The sequence below is a fragment of the Cetorhinus maximus genome, chromosome 1 (assembly GCF_964194155.1).
Source record: "Cetorhinus maximus chromosome 1, sCetMax3.hap1.1, whole genome shotgun sequence".
NCBI classification, from domain to species: domain Eukaryota; kingdom Metazoa; phylum Chordata; class Chondrichthyes; order Lamniformes; family Cetorhinidae; genus Cetorhinus; species Cetorhinus maximus.
The window spans coordinates 158,179,280-158,201,982 of NC_135879.1; the positions used below are offsets into that span (position 1 = coordinate 158,179,280).

General features: G+C 45.2%; 1 protein-coding gene across 1 annotated transcript in view; it reads right to left on the minus strand.

Annotated features, from left to right (window-relative positions):
• The window catches only part of LOC144684657 (plasma kallikrein-like), a 103,766-nt gene that overhangs the window by 63,938 nt on the left and 17,125 nt on the right, over positions 1 to 22,703 (minus strand). The window contains exons 5-6 of the mRNA XM_078548734.1: positions 7,015 to 7,174; positions 6,604 to 6,713 (exon numbers count right to left, since the gene is read on the minus strand). Of these exons, the coding sequence (XP_078404860.1) occupies positions 6,604 to 6,713; positions 7,015 to 7,174 (270 nt within the window). The remainder of the gene's footprint in view (positions 1 to 6,603; positions 6,714 to 7,014; positions 7,175 to 22,703) is intronic.

The window sequence follows — 22,703 nt, forward strand, 5'->3', positions numbered from 1 at the left end:
TACCACCCACCCGCACCCTTCCACTCCCCACTGGCAAGGGTCAATTTTCCTTTTGAACTTTATGCTAAATTAAAAGCTCAATTAAAAGAAATTCTAAATTATCATACGAGTTTAGTCAGCTATGCTAACTAGCGATTTGGTCCTATGATAAAATGTCCTTTCTTCTAGGAGATTTTAGACTAAACAAAATTATCTCAGCAAGAAATAAATATGTTATATTGAAACACATCCATTATTTCTAAGAATAACACTCTTAGAAAATTTATAGAATCTTATAATTAAGAATTCTAGAAGATTTATAGGGTTTGTGAAGTTACAGACTGAGACTACAACATTTTTAATGGTTACTATATAATACTTTATTACAAGTTTAAATCTTGGATTACATTATAATATTGTTTTGAACACTATAAGGTGTAAATCCAAGATAAATAAGTTCATCTAAAAGTACTATCTTCAAATCCCAGGTCCACTTAAGAATGAAAATAGTTAAGATATCCAAACAATTAACAAACTAGTTTAACACTTACAATCAAAATATAAAGTGTCGTTGTTGCAGCCTTTATCTTAGTTTATGGGGAGAACTAATAAGATCTCAACTCTATGGGCAGAAATTTACCCTGAGTGGGCAGGCACGTGCCCGACCTGCTCGAGCATAAATGACACACAATGACGTTGGGCAAGCATCCCGACGTCACCATGCACTATCGCGTTATTTCGGGCGGCAGGCACATGCAAGAGTTGGCAGCCCGCCCACTGACAATTAACAGGCCTATGAAGGTCAGTAAAATAATAATTGACTGAAATTTTCCACTGCCCATCCAACATTATGGATGGCGGGCAGGCAAAAAGGCCAAGCAGCCTTTGGATTTTTTAGGAAACCTCATCCACAGGAGGGATAAGGTTTCCAACAGCAATTAAAAATTAAATAAAAATTTTGAAATTTCATTCATAACATGTCCCTGTTCATGTGACAGATTCACATGAGGGGACATGGTTTTCACAGTGGTAAATTTTTAATTTTTGTGTTTTTTAAATCTTCAGCTGCCTGAGACAGCTCTGTGCCTCAGGGAGCTTTCATTGTGCACACTCGCGCTTCTGCACTCGCCCTCTTCCCACCCCCACCCCGGCAGTGCTGAGCGCTGCAGTGCACATTTCACGCTGGTTTGCCGTTAATTGGCCAGCTAGCATGAAATCAATGTCAGGGCCATCGCGGTTGGCTTTGCGACTGCTCCTGGCCCGCCCACCATGCCCACCCGACAAGGTACGCGCCTGCATGCCATTGTAATGTAAAGGTGCTGGGCAGAGCAAGGGCTCATGTGGGACTGGGGAATAGCATCACCCACGGTATGATGTGTAGAGTCACATGGTAATAGAGTCTGTGAGAACAATCTAGAGAGAACGCTCTAGAAGCAACTACCTGCATGGTGATCAACGCCATGCATGACAGTAACCTAGGATCTGTAAATAGTTTAAGACTACCAATAAAGGGTTCATGTTTAAACATACAAGATTCAAGGTCTCATCAATGAGCCACAACAACCGACACCCTTATTACAACATGGGCCTGTGCTCACTGCGGTTCAGCTTCCAGCTTGTATCTGCTGCTCCTGTGATATTCTGATGTCTGAGTGAGTCTTATTTTTTATTTTGTCCATCCTTCAAGGATCTCTTTTCTTGCCAGCGCTTTCACTTTTTAAGGTTTGCTGGGTCTTTTAATTGCTTCCACTATGTTTCATTGTACCAGGGGTCTAGACAGGGGTTTTGGGGATTTCCTATTCTCCCAAAGTATGCTATCAAGTCTATAGTTTCTTAACACCATTACTCTTTATTTACAGCAAGCATTTACACCACGAGGTGGACCCCGACACAAGACTAGAGCTTCTCCTCCTTCTCAGTCATGTGATCTGACATCATTATTGCATCAACATCATGTATCCTTCTGATGTTAACCCTTCACCCTACATTCCCCTACAAGCCACACAACATTGTAACTTAGCAGGGTGTTCTTTCACTGTTGGTGGATCAATATGCTGGAACTCCCTCTATAACAATGCTGTATGTTTTCCCTCACCACATGGACTGCAGTTGTTCAAGAAGGCAGCTCACCACCACTTCTCAAAGGTAATTAGTGATGGGCAACAAATGTTTGCTTTGCCAGCGATGCTCACATCCCATGAAAGAATAAAAAAAAGTCAGAAGCACCTTACCAGGAAATTGCATGGTTAGCCATTTAAATAGTGCCAGCGAGGCCTCCCTCGTGTTTAAGAGAGGGCATTGACTGAGCCTGGGCGCAACTTGCACAAAATCAACTTTAGAGGCTATTTGAAATTGTGATTTTCCCACTCTGCACAAAAAAGTAGAAAATTCCCCAACACCACAATACCATATTCATCAAAATAATACTCTCTGCCGAAGTTTAAGTGCAGAAATTATCCTGTACTTGTCTGTTGTCTGTAGCTGTCCTGTATTTCAATAAATGTATGTTTCACTAATTATTTTTGGCTGATGACTTTCATGTATCTGTAAATAACTTGTTGAGTCCCATTGAAGATGGGCACAACATACAAGAAAACAATAAATTATCTGGCAAAACCACAAGACCACAAGACATAGCAGCAGAAGTAGGCCTTTCAGCCCATCAAATCTGCTCCACCATTCAATGAGGTCATGGTTGATCTGATAATCTTCAACTGCATTTTCCTGTCTTTTCCCCATAACTTTTGATTCCCTTAATGTTTAAAATCTATCGCAGTCTTGAATATATTTAACAGCCCAGTCTCTACAACCCTCTGCGGTAGAGAATTCCACAGATTCCGTACCCTCCGAGAGAAGAAATGACTCCTCATCTCTGACTTAAATGGGCGACCCCTTAATCTGAGATTATACCCTCTAGTCCTAGACTTTCCAACAAGGGGAAACAATCTCTCAGCATCTATCCTGTCAAGCCCCCTAAGAATCTTATATGTTTCAATAAGGTCAACTCTCATTCTTCTAAACTCCAATGAGTATAGACACAACCTACTCAGCCTCTCCTCATAAGAAAATCCCTCTATACCCAGGATCAACTGAATGAACCTTCTCTGGACTACCTCCAATGCCAGTATATCTTTCCTTAGTTATGGGGACAAAAACTGTTCACAGTATTCTAGGTATGGTATAACTTAGTGCCTTGTATAGTTTTAGCAAGACTTCCCGATTTTTATACTCCAAGGCCAACATTCCATTTGCCTTCCCTATTACCTGCATGCTAGCAACTTGTGTGCTAGCTTTTTGTGATTCATGCACAAGGACCCCCAAATCCCTCTGTGCTGCAGCTTTCTGCAGTCTTTCCCCATTTAAATAATATTCAGCTCCTCTATTCTTCCTGCCAAAGTGCATAGCCTCACCTTTTCCCACATTATATTCTTTCTGCCAAGTTTTTCCCACTCACCTAACCTATCTATATCCCTCTGGAGACTCTTTGTGTCATCCTCACCACTTGCCCTCCCACCTACTTTTTTGTCATCCACAAACTTGGCGATAGTACATTCACTTCCCTCATCCAAGTCATTAATATATATTGTAAATAATTGTGGCCCCATCACTGATCCCTGTGGCATTCCACAGGTTGCCATCCTGAAAATGCCCCCCTTATCCCAACTCTCTGGGCTGAATTTTGCCGTCGGCGAGCAGGTGGTGGGGCCCACTCACCGATGCATCAAATGATGCGGGATGACATCAGGCGGAACCCCCGACGTCATCCCACCCCATTAAAATTTTCAGGAAGGCGGGCCCGCAGCAAAATCAGCTGCGGGCCCGCCAACCTGTCAATGGCCAATTGAGGCCATTGACAGGATCATTAAAACAATTAAAGGACCTGCCCTTTGGCAGGAAGAATAGAGGAGCTGAATATTATTTAAATGGGGAAAGACTGCAGAAAGCTGCAGCGCAGAGGGATTTGGGGGTCCTTGTGCATGAATCCCACTGGCGGGATGAGGTTTCATGCAGGGTTTTAAACATTTTAATAAAGTTATAATGTAAATTATGAACATGTCCCATCTCATGTGGGGGACATGTTAGGGAATTTTTTTTTTCTATTTTTAATAGTTTTAAAACTGTCAGTGATCTCCCTGAGGCTGCACTTTGCCTCAGGGAGATGTGCGCTCTTTCAAGCGCATGCATGAAAGAGCGCACTCTCACTTTTGGGGATTCCCCCCTCCCGCACAGGAAGCACATAGCGCTTCCCGGCGGACGTCACGCGCCCTTAATTGGCCCACCCATGTAAAATGGCGGCGGCCCGCTTCTCCGGCGGAGATCAGCTCCCCGCCCGCCAGAGATTGGGTCGGGCCCGCCCACCTGACAGGCAGAAAATTCTGCCCTCTGTCTTCTATTAGTTAGCCAATCCTCTATCCATGCTAATATACTACCCCCAACACCATAGGCTCTTATCTTCTTAAGTAGCCTTATGTGCGGTAACTTATCAAACGTCTTTTGGGAATCCAAATATTTTACATCTACTGGTTCCCCTTTATCTATCCTGCTTGTTACCACTTCAAAGAATTCTAATAAATTTTTCAAGCATGATTTCCCCTTCATGAAGCTATGCTGACTCTGCTTGATTATATTATGTATTTTTTATTCATTCACGAGATGCTGCCATATCACTTTTCTTTGTAAGCCTATGTATCCCCTCTCCAGAACCCTCCCCTGCCCCACCTTTATTTAGTTTAAAGTCCTCTCTGCAGCCCTAGTTATTCGATTCACCAGGACATTGGTCCCAGCACAGTTCAAGTGAAGCCCATCCCACCAGAACAGCTCCCTTCTACCCTAGTATTGGTGCCAGTGTCCCATGAACTGAAACCCATTCCTCCCATGCCAATCTTTGAACCACGCATTTAATTCCTTGACTTTATTTACCCTATGCCAGTTTGCCAGTGGCTCAGGTAGTAATCCCGAGATTATTACCTTGGAGGTTCTGCTTTTTAATTTAGCTCTTAACTGTTCAAATTCTTTCAACAGAACCTCCTTTCTAGTCGTATCAATGTCATTGGTATCAACATGGACAATGACAACTAGATCCTTCCCCTCACACCAAGTTCCTCTCCAGCCCTGAGGAGATGTCCTTAACCCTGGCACCGGGTTGGCAACACAGCCTTCGGGATTTACACTCACAGCTGCAGAGAACAGCATCTATCCCCCTAATTATACTGTCCCCTCCCACTACTACATTCCTATTTCCTCCCCCCACTTGAATGGATCCCTGTACCACGGTGCCATTGTTAGTTGGTTCATCCTCCCTGCAGTCCCTGTTCTCATCCACACAACTTGCAAGAACCTCATAACAGTTGGACATTTGGAGGGTCTGAGGTTCCTCGAACACTGCCCCCTGGGTCCCCATATCTACCTCACCTGCAGTCACACCCTCCTGTCCCTGATCACAGACCAAATTTGGATGACCTAATCTGAGGGGTGTGACCGCCTCCTGGAGCAAAGTGTCCCGGTAACTTTCCCCCTCCCTGATGTGGCGCAATGTCTGCAACTCGGACTCCAGCTCCTCAGCTCGGATCCGAATTTCCTCGAGCTGCAAACAAACTGGAGGACTGAGAGCCTGCATTCTTGAGTAAGAAGTCTAAAGTTTTATTTTTACTTTGTACAAATCTAATTTAGTTTGTAGTTTATATCTGGCATTAAACTGAATGCTACAGTTTAAATTCTGTACTTCCCAGCCTTAAACAGGGTTTTTTCTACTTTTCAAGTTCTGGCACTTTAACATTAATATCCAGGGCAAATATCAGATCATCAAAAAAACAGCAACAATAGGTTGATAAACTAACAGCCAGATTCCTGTTTCAATCAGGCTGGTGCAAACAGCACTTTGGCTTCCTCCTCATCCTGCCCAGCACCATCCGCAGGTTCAGTCAGCAGCTCTGAGGACGCTTCATTGAATAGGTGATTCTAACTCCAGCATTCATCCTCCCCTCTGACCTCCCACTCTGCTGATAACACACGACTCAGCAGTTTCAGATCAATATCTCCATCCAGGGTCTGGAAAGCTTCATACTTCATTAAGTCATTGTCCAGATCTCAGTATGTCATCATTCGGTTTACCTGAATGTTGGGGGGGAGCTGCCACCTGCATGGCAAGATCCTCCTCCTGCACTTCCTCCAGTGATAGAGCAGCTAAATTAATTAAGAAGCAGCTGAAAATGGGTCCTCATTAAATGACTCAGGTAGGGCTTTTGTGTTAGGAGGATGTGAAATCAGCTAGCAAATTCTATTTAATCTAGGACTGAGTGTGTACATTTTTGGGTAAGAAGTCTACATTTTTTTTTAAATTAAGGCTAGAAAGCTGAATGAGTGGTCATCATTAAAGGCAAATCTATAAATCTAAAACTTTATACCTAATGCACAGAGGAAAGTTCCTTCCCTTGTTTAGAATCATGGACATCAGTCACCATGCATGAATTCATCAATTTAGCTCCACTATCAGGTCACACGGTATCTTCTTTATAAGAGAATGTGTTACCAGAAACAAGAAATTTTGACAGAAATTTGTACTGATAGTCAGCTTCTACATCACTGTTTTAACAATCAAAATAAAAAAACTTATTATGGAATTACCTGAGTTCTTGTGTCCACATTCCCTTAAAGAAAATCCAGATACAACATTCTGAAGAATAGTTATTCTTCCTGGAGTTCCTCTTTCACTTTTTTTGAGGTAGCAAATGTACCTAAAAAGAATCACAGAAACATTACAGAGAAACATGTGCTTTTGAAATATTTACAAAATCCTTACCCATCCTCTGATTCTGCATGTCTTCTCTGTTGCTGATATTGGGTGAATTTAATTCTCTGAGCTGGTCATGTTCACTAACAAGTTCTTTTTATTCTTAGCAAGCACCCCTTGAGTTAGAAGAGTTAGATAAAAACTGTCAGAAAAATTATTAACAAATGATGGATTTGAGGGGACATTCATCTATTTAAATGATGAGATTTTTTGTACAAACTAGATTATTTGAGCCACTGACTAACCGGTATTGATGATTGTGATATTCTCCATTTAAAAAGGTGTAAAACTGACAGGCAGGTTCCTCTGTACATTTTCTTTGACAACTGTGTTCATCCTCTACGACAGAGTTATGAATGTCATTTCCCCGAAAGTCCAAACCTTCATAAATGCTTTCAAAACAGGCTGAAAAAGATGAGAGAAGGAACTAATGAATGATTGGAAAACAACGACAAATATAAACAAATGTGATCATTTTGAAAGCACATTTTAATGTAACACATGTTCACTCATAATATAATTTCACATTGACATTCAAAATACAGGTTCAATGGCTTCCTAATGGCAAAAACACCCTGTACTGTCGTTGTCACAATTTTGAATTCTTTATACCAGATATATACTTGGATTCAGGGTCACCACTCACCCCAGTAAGCAGATCCTGAATGCTTTATAATACAAATACACCTTTACTGCCCATTACATAGGCAAACAAATAAGAAGAACCAGCGATTATAATTCTGAACTTGTATTCTGTGCTCAACTACTGGAATATATCAGGGTGCATCTTTCTGCTTTTACTGTACAAATAATGCCAAGAAACTGGTGCTACACTCAGGAAAAATAGATACTAAGGACTGAAATTGGTTTTGGTTGGGTGTACAAAACAGACTAGTAGCGAAACAGAACCTATTTTACACCATGCTAGAATTTATTTAGCATTGATGCCAATCAAAACAAAATCAGCATGGTAAAAATTACTCTATCAGTGATCATATCATTACTCAGTCTCAGCTAGAATGAACAAAGAAACTTTGCATTACAACCAAAATTGTCATTTACAATGCAATTTTTCTCCATAATCACATCCACTTTTCATATTCCTCCTGTTAGTCTTAGTTCATTAAATGATGGTACATTCCTTTCTCAAACGAATCTCAAGTGGCATTTATAGAGACGTCCTGGAGACTAAATTCGGTGGCGGGCGGGATTAGCGACACATTTCCTGCTGGCCGGTGGAGCAGGAAATAGCGCCCGATTTTGGGCTCGGAAGCTCATTAATAAAAATCAGGAGTAGGTCTCCAAATCACATGGAGAGACGGACACTGATTCATTCACCCAGCTGTCACTTATTGGGGTAGAAGGTCCTAACACCATATTTAGACACCACCCAAATGCACACATTACTCTTTGAAGCCCAGCTGTGTTTACAAGAACATTGAGATGGCTCCCCAGAAGAAGATGGCAGCTCCAAGATTCAACAATGATTGCCTTGTGGCCCTGATTCAAGGTGTCACGCAACACTGGGATGTCCTCTGCCCGAGGGATGGATCCAGGAGGTCCACCAATGTCACCTCTCCAGCCTGGGAGGCTGTTCCAAGGGAGGTCAGCTCAGAGGCACACGACCGACAAACACCACACAGTGCAGGAAGAGGGTGAATGATCTCATTTTTACTGCCAGGGTAAGTCATCCTTCAGCTCACGCCAAAATCACACTCCCATAATGGCATTATGCACTCAAAGCATTACACAGCTCAGGGATCACACAAGATATTAGCAGGTGGGATATCGGCATTGAATGCTTCTTCACCGGCATCTCATCAATCATCCTGTGCAAACTTCATCCTCAGCATTTAGTGGGGCGGGTTCACCACACAGAGCAGGCCTGCAAGCTTCTCTATCTCTGCTGCATCCCTTCTCATCACATTCTATGCATTTATCTTCATGCAGGCCTAGCTTGCCCACGATAAAAGGGAGACAGCCCAGACTGGAAGACAGGCAGCCGACACATAGGAACTCTCCAAGATTGAGGAGGATACCAATGAGTTGGCAGGCGAGGACAGAGGTCGCTCCTGTGGGGAAGGCAAGATCGGCCTTTCCCAGCAAAGCAGTACGGATGAGCCCCCTGTGAGTTGATCGCATTCTGACAACCACAGTGAGAGATGTGCAATGTTGTATTCAGCCTGTTCATGAATTAAATCTATCTTCTCTCTCTTACAGGCAGCAGCAGGATCACACAGAGCAGCACTGGCAACACAGGCCCCAGCCCCCAGACACATCAGAGGAGGATGCTGTGGAAGCACTCCCCACCCTCACCATTGCCCATTGTACCCCTGTGTCTCCTTCCTCCTTCTCCACTGTCACAATGCTGGTCTCTGTCTGATTTGCTGCCCTGCCTGAACCCCACAGATAACACCCACCCAGAGAATGGAGGAAGCCAGTGAGCAGATCAACATTACACCCCCCACCATTGTAGGGTCTCATGAACATTGATGAGAACCCAGAGTGGTGCTCTTGCAGGTAGGCTTTGAATGTTGCACTCACCTCAAAGTCATGAGTGAAGAGAGGGCCGGCAGCTGCACACCATTTATTTCCAAACGGGATTCAGGCCAGTCTAATTTCCCGCTGATGTGGCTCTAGATTGACAGGGGCTAATGTGATTCCGGCGGGTAGCGTTTTTAATAAGAATTCATGATATGGTAATGCAGGCAAATAGCATTCCTGCCATGGATCAGCGGGAAACCTGACCATCCATCATCCCGCCATGGGAGTGCTGAGGGGGAAATTCCAAACTGCTTTCCTTTTGGCGGGAATCTGATTTTTGGCATCTCTCCAAATTTGCCGCTCGCACGAGCCTTAAAAGTCAACACAGGCAGGATGGGAAAATTCCACCCATTGAAATCACCATTGGGTCATGGGTATTCAATCATATATAATGCACCTTTGTAAATACATTTGCTGTTCCTGACAATGGTCTCGTCAGTTGAACGCATTGAGTCCTGTTAGTTACTCAGCCTTTGCGTAATGTCAGGGAGATGTGTCAAACTCTTTACTGGAAGTGACTGCAAATTCCACTTAAAACTTGTACTGTTTACTAGGGACCTTGGAGTGATGCCTGCTCAATAATTTTGGAGAATTGCCAGTAATATTGTCTCATAATCAAATAGCTATCTTCATTGTAGTGCCAAAGCACAAGGTCAACAGCCATGATGGCATCTCCAGCCATGTGCACATCTCTGTGTCAACAAGAAGTGTCTGGTTAAGGTGGCAATGACTACATCAGGTCTAGTTGACACAGGGTTTGTGCTGGTGTCCTGACTTTCACTTCCCAGAGCAGCCGGACACTGATTTTGCTGCTGAATTTGCCGAAGATTAGAACGTGGTGAAACATGCAGGTGGGACGTGCAAGGCCGATTGTTGACCCTTTGTTCCGTATTCATTCATGGGATGTGGGCATCACTGGCGAGGGCAGCACTTATTGCCCATCCCTAATTGCCCTCAATTAGGTGGTCAGAGCTGCATTCTTGAACTGCTGCAGTCCATGTGTTGTATATACACCCAAAGTGCTGTTAGGGAAGGAGATGGACATGGACTGCTTCAGTATCTGAGGAGTCGCAAATGGCACTGAACATTGTGCAATCATCAGCGAACATCCCCACTTCTGACCTCATGATGGAAGGAAAATCATTGACGAAGCAGCTGAAGATGGTTTGGCTTTGGACACTGCCCTGAGAAACTCCTGCAGTGATGTCCTGGAACTGAGATGATTGATCTCTGACAACCACAACCATCTCCCTTGAGCGAGGTATGACTCCAACCAGTGGAGAGTTTTCCCCCTGATTCCTATTGACTCCACTTTTGATCGGGTTCCTTTGATGCCACCATTGGTCAAATACTGCCTTGATGTTAAGAGCAGTCACTTCACTTCACCTTTGGATTTCAGCTGTTTTGTCCATGTTTGGGCCAAGGCTGTAATGAGGTCAGGAGCTGAGTGATCTTCGCAGAACCCAAACTGAGCATCAGTGAGCAGGTTATTTCTAATCAAGTGAAAATTGGTAGCATTGCTGATGACCCTTTCTATCACTTTACTGATGATTCACAGTAGAGTGATGGGGCGGTAAATAATCGAGTTGGATTAGTCCGGATGTTTGTCTACAGGATCTACCTGGACAATTTTTCACAGTGCCGGTAGATGCCAGTGTGTTACTCTACTGGAAAAACTTGGCTAGGGGCACGGCAAGTTCTGGAGCATAAGTCTTCAGTACTATAGCCAGAATATTGTCAGGGTCCATAGCCTTTGCAGAATCCAGTGCCTTCAGCTGTTTCTTGATATCACGTGGAGTGAATCAAATTGGCTGAAGACTGGCATCTGTGATGCTAGGGTCCTCTGGAGGAGGCCGAGATGGATCATCCACTTGGCACTTCTGGCTGAATATTGTTGCAAATTCTTCAGCCTTATCTCATTCATTGATGTGCTGGGCTCCCCAGTCATTGATGATGGGAATATTTGTGGAGCCTCCTCCTCCAGTAAGTTGTTTAATTGCCCACCACCATTCACAACTGGATGTAGCAAGACGGCAGAGCTTAGGTCTGATCCGTAGGTTTGGAATCGCTTTGCTCTGTCTATCGTATGATGCTTACGCTGTTTGGCACACAAGTAGTCCCAAGTTGTAGCTTCACCAGGTCGACACCTCATTTTTAGGTATTCCTGGTGCTGCTCCTGACATTCCCTCCTGCACACTTCATTGAACTAGGCTTGGCGGTAATGGTAGAGTGGGTGATATGCCAGACCATGAGGTTACAGGTTGTGCTTGAATATAATTCTGCTGCTGCTGATGGCCCACAGCGCCTCCTGAGTTGCTACATTTGTTTGAAATCTATCTCACTCAGCATGCTGGTAGTACTACACAATGCAATGAAAGGTATCCTCAATGTGAAGACAGGATTTCATCTCCATAAAGACTGTGCGGTGATCACTCCTACCGATACTGTCATGGACAGATGCATCTGCGGCAGGCAGGTTGGTGAGGATGAAATCAAGTTTGTTCTTCCCTCTGTTGGTTCCCTCACCACCTGCTGCAGACCCAGTCAAGCAGCTATGTCATTTAAGAGTCAACCAGCACGGTCAGTAATGGTGCTACCGAGCCATTCTTGGTGATGGACATTGATGGCCCCCACCCAGAGAACATTCTGTGCCCTTGCCACACTCAGTGCTTCCTCCAAGTGGTGTTCAACATGGATCAGTACTGATTCGTCAGCTGAGGGGGGACAGTATGTGGTAATCAGCAGGCAGTATCCCTGTCCATGTTTGACCTGATGCCGTGAGACTTCATGGCATCCAGAGTCGATGTTGAGGACTCCCAATGGCAATTCCCACCCGACTGTAAACAACTGTGCTGCCACCTCTGCTGGGTCTGTCCTGTCGGAGGGACAGGACATACCCAGGGATGGTGATCATGGTGTCTGCAACATTATCTGTAAGTTACGATTCCATGAGTATGACTATGTTGAGCTGTTGTGTGACTTGTCTGTGGGACAGCTCTCCCAATTTTGGCACAAACCCCCAGATATTATTAAGGAGAACTTGCGATATCAGTGCCTGTAAAGGCCTTCAGAGCAATGACATGTCACTAAGGGCCAGGAGAAATGTGCTCAGTTCCTGTGCATGCCTGTACTTTACTCCTCCTGGAACATTCAGCTATCAGTGTGTAATGGGCACATCTTCCACATTGTGCCACTTCGATGGCATCCTCACATGGAAGCTGACCCATATCGCCCTCTTCAGACTCCTGCCCTTCCAAGGCTTAATTGTCCAAGGAGTTTGCAGCCTCCTCCATGTGTCCTCTTACAAGGAATCTCCCCTTTGAAGCGCCAGGTTGTGCAGGGCACAACAGACTGCGATTACGCAGGACACCCTCTGCAGAGATTATTACAGAGACTCACAGGCCTCTCCCCTCCCTGGACATATGTATGACCAGGACGTGCATGCCATACACAGCCCTATAACATGGTCCACAAAGCCCCAGGGTGACCTTTAATCTCTCACCCTGACCTCTTGGCCCCAGTCCAGGGAGTAAGACTGCCTTTCACTCAGCTCTCTGGTTCCTTCATGACTGACTACAAGATCAATGCTCTCTCCCATTCCTTGAGTCTCTGTGCAAACCTTCCCTCTTATGCCACACTAACCCACCAGCCCCACCATTGCTGCACACCCAGCAAAGCAGAAGCCTGAGGGATCCTGCAGGCTCACAGCAAAGTTTCCATTAATCAAACGTATTTGACGAGATCAATGAACTTGTCAGGTGAGAAGAAAAGTGGCAAACTGAATTCAATCCAGAGAAGTGTGAGATAATCCATTTGTGGACAGGAAACATGACAAGGAAATGATAAATAAAGTGTGGGATACTGAGAAGTGTAGAGGGACAGAGGGGCATTCTGGTGCAAGTTCACAGATTCCCAAAGGTAACACGACAGACTGAAAGAGGTCTAATGTCTGTGCTAAATTTTAGGTACTTCTGTGTTTTAAAAGTTAATCCTCCAAATAACCTGAAGCACTTACAAATCAAGCAAAACAGATTTTGGAGAACAAGTCATACTGAACATACAGCTCTTGGCTGAAGCTTGAAGGGATAAATGCAATTTCCTGTTATAATTTGCGATTTCCTTTTTACCATTCTTAATTAAAATCACTGATCTAAATGCTCTATTACAACATGCATTACAATAGGCAAAGTTAAACTATTGACTGAAGTGGATGAGATGACTTCATTTCATAATGCTATTTGCCTTCATTGTCTCACACATCTTGAGCAGAATTTAATCCAACTCATGGGGCGAGAACATTGCATCGCCCCTTTGGGGTAGGCCCGACATATTAAATGCCAGTCAGGCACGTTAGTGGCCAGCGGTGGGCCTTCCCCTCCACCGGGATCAAGGATCCCAGGGATGGAAATCCCACCAACCTGAGAGCTGTCGGCCAATCAGAGGCCAACAGATCCTCCTGTGGAACTTCCTGCTGGTAAAAGCAGTCCCGTTGTCGAGCACAAGGACCTCCAGCAACCCATGCGCTGCAAAACTCTGCCGCAAACTGTCTATGGTGGCAGCTGACATGGGCGACCGAACTTCATTGACGTCCACCCATTTGGAGAGGGAGCCAATCAGTTAAAGGAACATTGTGCCCAAAAAGGATCCCACATAATCGAGGTGGAGGAGCACCCATGGCCGGCCCAGCCATTCCCAGGGGGTACAATGGAGCTAAGCAGGGGAGCTTATGCACCTGCTGGCATCGAGGCCAGCTTTTGACCAGGGTTTTGATATCCAAGTCCGTGCCTGGTCGCCACAAATTGCTGCATGCGAGCATCTTCATTCTGATAATGCCCAGGTGAGCACTATGTAGCTCTGCTAATAACGGCCTTCGCCCCCTCGGGGGCACGATAACCCTTGTTTCCCAGATTAATATGCCATCCCGGCAGGAGAGTTCATGTTTGCGATTAGAATAGGGCTTCACCTCCTCGGATTTAGATTCACCTAACCAACCATTCGAGGCCTGCACCCAGACTTTAGACAGTTGTGGATCCCAGCTTGTCCACACACGGATTTGTCTGATCTGAACAGGGGAGGAATCCAGAAAATTTAGCACTAAGACCAGTGTACGAGACAGTGTACGATGGGTCTTTCAGAGCCATCCGCTATCCGATGTGAAAGGACAGCCCCTATTCCATAAGGGGACGTGTCATGTGTTAAAACTAAGACCTTCTTGGGGTCAAAGTGGACCAACAAGGCCAGCGATATTAATGATTGCTTCACTTTCAGGATTGCATCCAGGTACGGGGCTTGCCAACCTCATTTCTGTTTCTTCTTAAGCAGGCCGTACAATTGGGCAAACGCAGTCGAGAGGTTTGGGAGGAATCAGCCGTAGTAGTTTAAGCTACCTAAGAAGGCATTAGGCACTATGTATTGATACAATTCGCGGTGTGTATTAATGGTGATGAGTCACCAAAAGTCCTTTTCCAACTCTACCTGCTGGTAGACATGGCTCATGTCTAATTTTGAATCTGTGGTGCCCCATGCCAGCTTCAATAACAATTCCCCAATCTTTGGTATCAGGTGTCTATCAAGTTTGGCCGCTTTATTGGCAGTTAGCTCATGGTCACCACATAAACGCACGCTTTGATCCGACACTCCACTTGACCATACTGCCCCTGGTGTTGGTGGGATGAGGGCTTTAAGTGGGTATTATTTACTCACTTCAGGAACTTAATTGGGCTGGGGCAGGAAGGCCACCCACGATACTTCCCACATCGGATTTAATCGGGGTCGGGGCAGAATTTGGCAGATCTCCACCCAGCCCCCTCCTGCCTGATTACATGCACCCCCACCCCCAAACCTGCCTTGAGGGAGGGCATTAAATTGTACCCAAATCTTCCTCATTTGAGGTCATGAGCCCATTACATTTAAGTCTCACATTCAGTAACATGTAAGGGCTCTTTCAGCCTGGACAAGATCAACTTGCAGGCGCTTAGGTCAACATTCCTTTCTCAATAATTCAAAATGTTAATTCAGTTTCTCTCTCCAAAGGTGACTGCCTGACCTACCGAGTTTTTTCAGCATGTGATTTATTTCAGATTCCCAACATCCTCTGTACTTCACTTTTCTAAGTGAGTTCTTATCTTCCCTTGAGGAATCAGTATCAGCATTACAGCAGAGAATATCCTCTCAAGACTTAATTTTACGTCAAATTAAATCAAAGAAAATATAGATCATTCCCTGTTTTTTTTAATATTCATTCATGGGATGTGGGCATCGCTGGCTAGGCCAGCGCTGATTGCCCAATATCTAATTGCCCTTGAGAAGGTGTTGGTGGGCTGCCTTCTTGAACCACTGCAGTCCATGAGGACAGTGCGAGAGGAGGACCCTGGGACAAGCAGTCAGCAGTACCTAGAAGAGAATGAGAGAGGAGGACCCTGGGACAGGCAGTCAGCAGCACCTAGAGAAGAGTATGAGAGGAGAATCTAGCATCTAGTCTATACATAAGTAGGAAAAAGGGAGCCAAGGTAAATCATGGGAAGAGCGAGGCCAAGTTCTTTGGGAACTGGGCTGACCGAGCATTTGTCCCCTTCACCGTCAGGGCTGACAGCCTGAATGTGCTGGGGATATGGTTTGGAGGGACCAGGGCATGTGTTAGAAACTGGAAGGAGTGAGCGGCTATGGTGGAAAGAAAACTGGGCATGTGGGAGCGACGCTCCCTCTCCATTGCAGGTAAGAACCTGGTCATCAGGTGTGAGGCACTCTCGCTGTTGCTGTATGTGGCGCAGGTCTGGCCCATTCCAAACTCCTGCGTGATGGCGATAACCCGAGCCATCTTTTGCTTTATCTGGAGGTCAAAAATGGATTGTGGCTGCAGGGGCACGATGTACAAGCCTCTAGAGAAAGGGGGAAAAAACGTGCCCAACATCACCCTCATCCTGATGGCCACCTTTGTGTGTGGCTGAATCAAGTTATGCGTAGACCCTCAGTACGCAAACAGAAGTGTCACTACGTGCTGAGGACTCTGTGCTCTACGGGTTGTTCCCAGGTACACACACCGAGACAAACATTAATTGCAACTGGAGGATCATCAACTCGGTGAAAGACGCTCTTTGGTCTGCCTGAAACTTGTTGGTCTTCCAGTGCAAATAGTTCTCCCCGACCGAGTGTTGCAGACTGGCACATTCCAAGGTCCAGGACTATGTGCTGAGGGACGTACTAAAGTTTGGGGCAGCCGCCGCAAAGGCGCAATGGGGAAAGTTCGCTGTCTAAGACCGTTCTGCAATAGTGCACTGAGGGGCTGAGAATTGTTTAGATCCCCTTGGGCTGTACGGCTCACAATGAATGTATGCATTGAATACTAATACTAATTGTATTATAATTGTATGGAAGCACCTCACCTCAACATGATGTATGTTGATAACTCCAAGACCATTGCACTGTCTGACTGTCTGTAATGACCATATTGAAATGATTGTAATATTCATTGATTGTATTGACCCACTTCGTGATCCATGTGTAAAAGTTGAATCTGATTGCACTTTTTGTGATGGCGATTTTGAAATGTTTTGTAATGTTCTTCGAGATATTTTATGAATAAAGTATATTTTTCAAAAAAAATACATAATTAGGAAAAAGGGTCAAATAAAAGAAAGGGTCTATATTCTATTTAGTTAAGATATGTCCGGGATGCTCAGTTCCGTGATTTGCACATCCTGTGCTATGTGGGAAATCCTCGATGCTCCTAGCAGTCTAGATGACCATGTGTGCAGGAGGTACCTCCGACTGGAGCAAGTCGAGCTCCAGGTTTTGGAGCTTGAGCCCCAGCTGGGGGCATTCACGAGGCTGAGAGGTTCGTGCATAGCACCTTTCAGGACGCAGTAACGCCGCAGCTTAAGGAAGTGCAAGCAGAGAGGAAGTGGGTGACCACCAGACAGAAGGAAGGGGCCAGGCAGGTAGTGAGGGAATGCCCCGAGTGCATCTCACTCACAAACCATTTTTCGGCCTTGGAAAACCGTGAGAGTGACGGTTCCTCTGTGGAGGCTGAATAGAGCAAAGGCCACGGCATTGTGGGTGGTCCAGCTGCTCAGGGTGGGAGGAAGAAGTGTGGAAGGGCAATAATGTTAGGGGATTCATTAGTGAGAGGAGTAGACAGGCACTTTTGTGACTCCACAATGGTATATTCTCTCCCGGGTGCCAGGGTCAAGGATGTTATGGAACAGCTGCAGGACATTCTGAAGGGGGAGGGTGAACAGCCAGAGGTCATGGTCCATGTTGGGACCAATGACATAGGATGAAAGAGAAAAGAGGTCCTGCAAGCAGAATTTAGGGAGTTAGGTAGGAAATTGAAAAACAGGATTTCAAGGGTAGTAATCTCCAGATTACTCCCAGTGCCACGCAGTAGTGAGTATAAGAACAGAAGGATAGAGCAGATGAATGCGTGGCTGGAGAGATGGTACAGGAGGGAGGGCTTTAGACTCCTGGGGCATTGGGACCTTCTCTGGGGGAGGTGGGACCTGTACAAGTTGGACAGTTTACATCTGAACAGCAATGGGACCAACATCCTTGCGGGGAAGTTTGCCAATGCTGTTGGGGTGGATTTAAACTAAATTGGCAGCGGGATGGGATCCTGAAATGTAGTTGAGAGGGGAGAGAAGCTGAAATGGAATTAGAAGTTAAAACACTAGTAAGTGAGTCTGGAAGGTAGGGGAAACATAGGCCAGATAAGAAAGAAGTGAGTTTAGCAAGGCTAAATGGAATATATTTTAATGCAAGGAGCCTGAGGAATAAGAAAGACGAGCTGAGGGCACAGATTGGCACGTGGGAGTATGATATCATAACTATGACCGAGACTTGGCTAAAAGGGCAGGATTGGCAGCTGAACATTCCTGGCTATAGGGTATTCAGACAAGATAGAGAGGGGAATAGAAGAGGAGGGTGGGCAGTAATATTGATCAAGTAATCAATTATAGCAGTGAGGAGGGATGATATCTTGGAATGATCATCAAATCAGCTATATGGGTAGAATTAAAAACACAAAAGGGGCAAACATGCTGTTGTTTGTGTACTACTGGCCCCCAAAGAGTCAGGGAGAGATAGAGGATCAAAAATGTAATGAAATTTCAGAGAAGTGTGGGAAAAATAAGGCAGTAATAGTAGGGGATTTTAATTATTCAAATATTAACTGGCATAGTTTTAGTAAGCAAGGTGGGAGGGAGCAAAATCTTAAGTTGCATCCAGGTGAACTGTTTTAGCCAGTACGTAGAAAGCCCAACAATGGAGGGGGCAGCTCTGAACCTAATATTCGTAAATAAGCCTGGGCAGATGGAAGGTATATTGGTCCGGGAGCATTTTGCAGAAAGTGACCATAACCCAGTTAGATTTAGGATAGTTATGGAAAAGGAAAATGTTGGGCCAGGAATAAAAGTTCTAAACTGGAGAAAGGCTATTTTTACTAATATGAAATGTAATTTGACCCAAGTGGACTGGGAGCAGCTATTTGCAAATAAAACTATGTCAGAGCAGTGGGAGGCATTTAAGAAGGAAATACCGAGAGTACAAAGCAAATATGTTCCCATAAAGACAAAGGAGTGGACCAACTCAAGAGACCCTGGGTGTCAAGGGACATAAAGGCTAGGATTAAGAAAAAAAGAGAAGCTGATATCAGATACCAGGGGCTTAATACGGCAGAGTCCCTAAAGGAGTATAAGAAGTGCAGAGGGGAGCTTACAAAGGAAATTAGGAAAGCTAAGAGAGCACATGAAAAAGCATTGGTGGGTAGAATAAAGGAAAACCCAAAGGGTTTTTTTTAAATATATAAAGAGCAAGATAATAACTAGGGGAAGAGTAGGGACAATTAGGGACCATGGACGTAATCTGTATGTGGAACCCGGAACAGGTGGGTACAGTCCTCAATGAATACTTTGCGTTGGTCTTCACAATGGAAAAGGATGACGCAGATATAGACATCAGGGTGGAGGACTGTGAAATATTAGAGGAAATTAACATAGAGAGAGAGAGCGGGTACTAACGGGTTTAGAGGCCTTAAAAGTGGATAAATCCGCAGGCCCGGATGAGATGTATCCTAGACTATTGAGGGAGGTAAGGGAAGAGATATCAGGGGCTCTGGCAGTAATTTTCAAAATCCTCTCTGGCCACAGGTGAGGTGCCAGACGACTGGGGGTCTGCTAACGTTGTCCCATTATGAAAAAAGGGAGGAAGGGAGAGACAAGGAAATTACAGGCCAGTCAGTCTAACCTTGGTGGTGGAGAAGTTACTAGAAAGAATTCTGAGGGACAGAATATATCTGCACTTGGACAGGGATAGTCAGCATGGATTTGTTAAGGGAAGGTCGTGTTTGACAAATTTGATCGACTTTTTTGAGGAGGTAACCAGCAGTGTTGATTAGGGTAATGCATTTGATGTGGTCTACATGGACTTTAGCAAGGCTTTTGATAGCAGATTGGTCAAGAAAGTAAGAGCCCATGGGATCCAAGGCAAAGTGGTGTGTTGGATCCAAAATTGGCTGAGAGGCAGGAAGGAGAGGGTGGTGGTAGAGGGATGTCTCTGTGACTGGAAGTCTGTTTAGAGTGGGGTTCCGCAGGGCTCAGTGCTGGGGCCCTTGCTATTTGTGGTGTACATAAGTGATTTGGACTTAAATGTAGGGGGTATAATCAAGAAGTTTACGAATGACACAAAAATTGGTAGGGTGGTAAACAGTGAGGAGAGTAGCTGTTACCTGCAGGAGGCTATTAATGGACTGGTCAGGTGGGCAGAGCAGGGGCAAATCCAATTCAACCCGGAAAAGTGTGAGGTAATGCACTTGGGGAGGGCTAACAAGGCAAGGGATTACACTGAATGGCAGAACCCTGGAAAGTACTGAAGATCAGAGGGACCTTGGTGTACATATCCATAGACCTGTGAAGGGCAGGGAGAGTAGGTGGCTAAGAAGGCATATGGAATACTTGCCTTTATTAGCCGAGGCATATAATACAAGTGCAAGGAGGTTATGCTGGAACTATGTAAAATGCTGGTTAGGCCACAACTGGAGTACAGTGTGAAGTTCTGGCCATCACATTATAGGAAGGATGTGATTGCACTGGAGAGGATTTGCCAGGAAGCTGCCTGGACTGGAGGGTCTGAGCTATGAGGAAAGATTGGAAAGGCTGGGGTTGTTTTCCTTGGAGCAGCAAAGGTTGAGAGGGGAACTGATACACGTGTATAAGATTATGAAAAGCATAGATAGGGTGGATGGAAAGGCACTTTTTCCATTAGTAGAGGGGTCTGTAAGCAGGGGCATAGATTTAAGGTAAGAGGTAGAAGGATAAGAGGGAAGTTGAGGAGAAATATTTTGACCTAGAGGGTGGTGGGAGCCTGGAACTCATTGCCTGAAAGGGTGGTTCATTCAGAAACCCTTATAACATTTAAAATGTATTTAGATATTCACCTGCATTGCCATAAGCTCCAGGGCTATGAGCCATGCACTGGAAAATGGGATTAGTGTAGTCAGATCTCAGTTGACAGGTGCAGACATGATGGGCCAAATGGCTTCCTTCTGTGCTATAGACATCTATGAGTCTGTGAGTACACCTTGGTACACCTTGGTACACCTACAGTGCAGTTATGGATGGAGTTCCAGGATTTGACCCAGCGACAGTGAAGGAATGGTGATATATTCACAGGTCACGACGGTGTGTAGCTTAGAGGGGAACTTCCAGGTGGTCCTCTTGTCCTTCTAGATGGTAGTGGTCGTGGGTTTGGAAGCTACTGCGGAAGGAGCCTTAGTGAATGCCTGCAGTGCAGCTTGTAGATGTTACACACTGCTGCTACTGTGCGTCATGGTGGAGGGAGTGAATATTTGTGGATGTGGTGCCAATCAAGTGGTCTACTTTGTCCTGGATGGTGTCAAGATTCTTGAGTGTTGTGGGAGATGCAGTCAAACAGGCAAGTCAAGAGTATTCTATCACACTCCTGACTTGTGCTTGGTAGATTGTGGACAGGCTTTGGGGAGTCAGGAGGTGAGTTACTCATCACACGATTCTGAGCCTCTGACCTGCTCTTGTAGCCATGGTATTTATATAGCTATTCCAGCTCAGTTTCTGGTCAATGGTAGCCCCAGGATTTTGATAGTAGGGGATACAGTGATGGTAATGCCATTGAACATCAAGGGAAAATGATCAGATTCTTTCTTGTTGGAGATGGTCATTGCCTGGCACTTGTGTGGCACAAATATTACTTGCCACTTGTCAGCCCAAGCCTGGATATTGTCCAGGTCATATTGCATTTGTATCAATATCTGAGGAGGCATGGTTGGTGCTGAATATTGCGCAATCATCAGCGAACATCCACACTTGTAACCTTATGATGGAAGGAAGGTCATTGATGAAGCAGCTGAAGATGGTTGGGCTGAGGGCACTACCCTCAGGAACTCCTGCAGTGATGTCCTGGAGATGGGATGACTGACCTTCAACAAGAACAACCATCTTCCATTGTGCTAGGTATGACTCCAACCAGTGCAAAGTTTTCCCCCTGATTCCCATTGACTCCAGTTTTGCTGGGGCTCCTTAATGCCACACTCGGTCAAATGCAGCCTTGATGTCAAGGGCAGTCACTCTCACCTCACCTCGGGTCTTCAGCTGTTTTGTCCATGTTTGAAACAAGGCTGTAATGAGGTCAGGAGCTGAGTGGCCCTGGCAGAGCCCAAATCAGGCGTCTGTGAGCAGGTTATTGCTAAGCAAGTGTTGCTTGATAGCACTGTTGATGACCCTTTCTATTACTTTACTGATGATCATGAGTAGACTGATGGGGTGGTAACTGGCCAGGTAGGATTTGTCCTGCTTTTTGTTTACAGGGCATACCTGGGCAATTTTCCACATAGCCAGATAGATGCCAGTGTTGTAGCTGTACTGGAACAGCTTGGCTAGGGGAACAGCAAGTTCTGGAGCACTGGTCTTCGGGCCTATTTCCGGAATACTGTCAGGGCCCATAGCCTTTGCACTATCCAGTGCCTTCAGCTATTTGTTGATATCATGTGGAGAGAATCAAATTAGCTGGAGACTGGCATTTGTGATGCTGGGGATCTCTGGAGGAGGCCGAGATGGATCATCCACTAGGCACTTCTGGCTGAAGATTGTAGCAAATACTTCAGCCTTATCTTTTGTATTGATGTGCTGGACTGCCCCGTTACTGGGGATGGGGATATTTGTGGAGCCTCCTCCTCCAGTGAGTTTTTTAATTGTCCACCACCATTCACGACTGGATGAGGCAGGACTGCAGAGCTTAGATCTGATCCATTGGTTGTGAGATCACATTGCTCTGTCTATCACTTGCTGCTTATGCTTTTGGCATGCAGGTAGTCCTGTGTTTTTCACCTGGTTGAAACCTCATTTTGAAGTATGTCTGGTGCTGC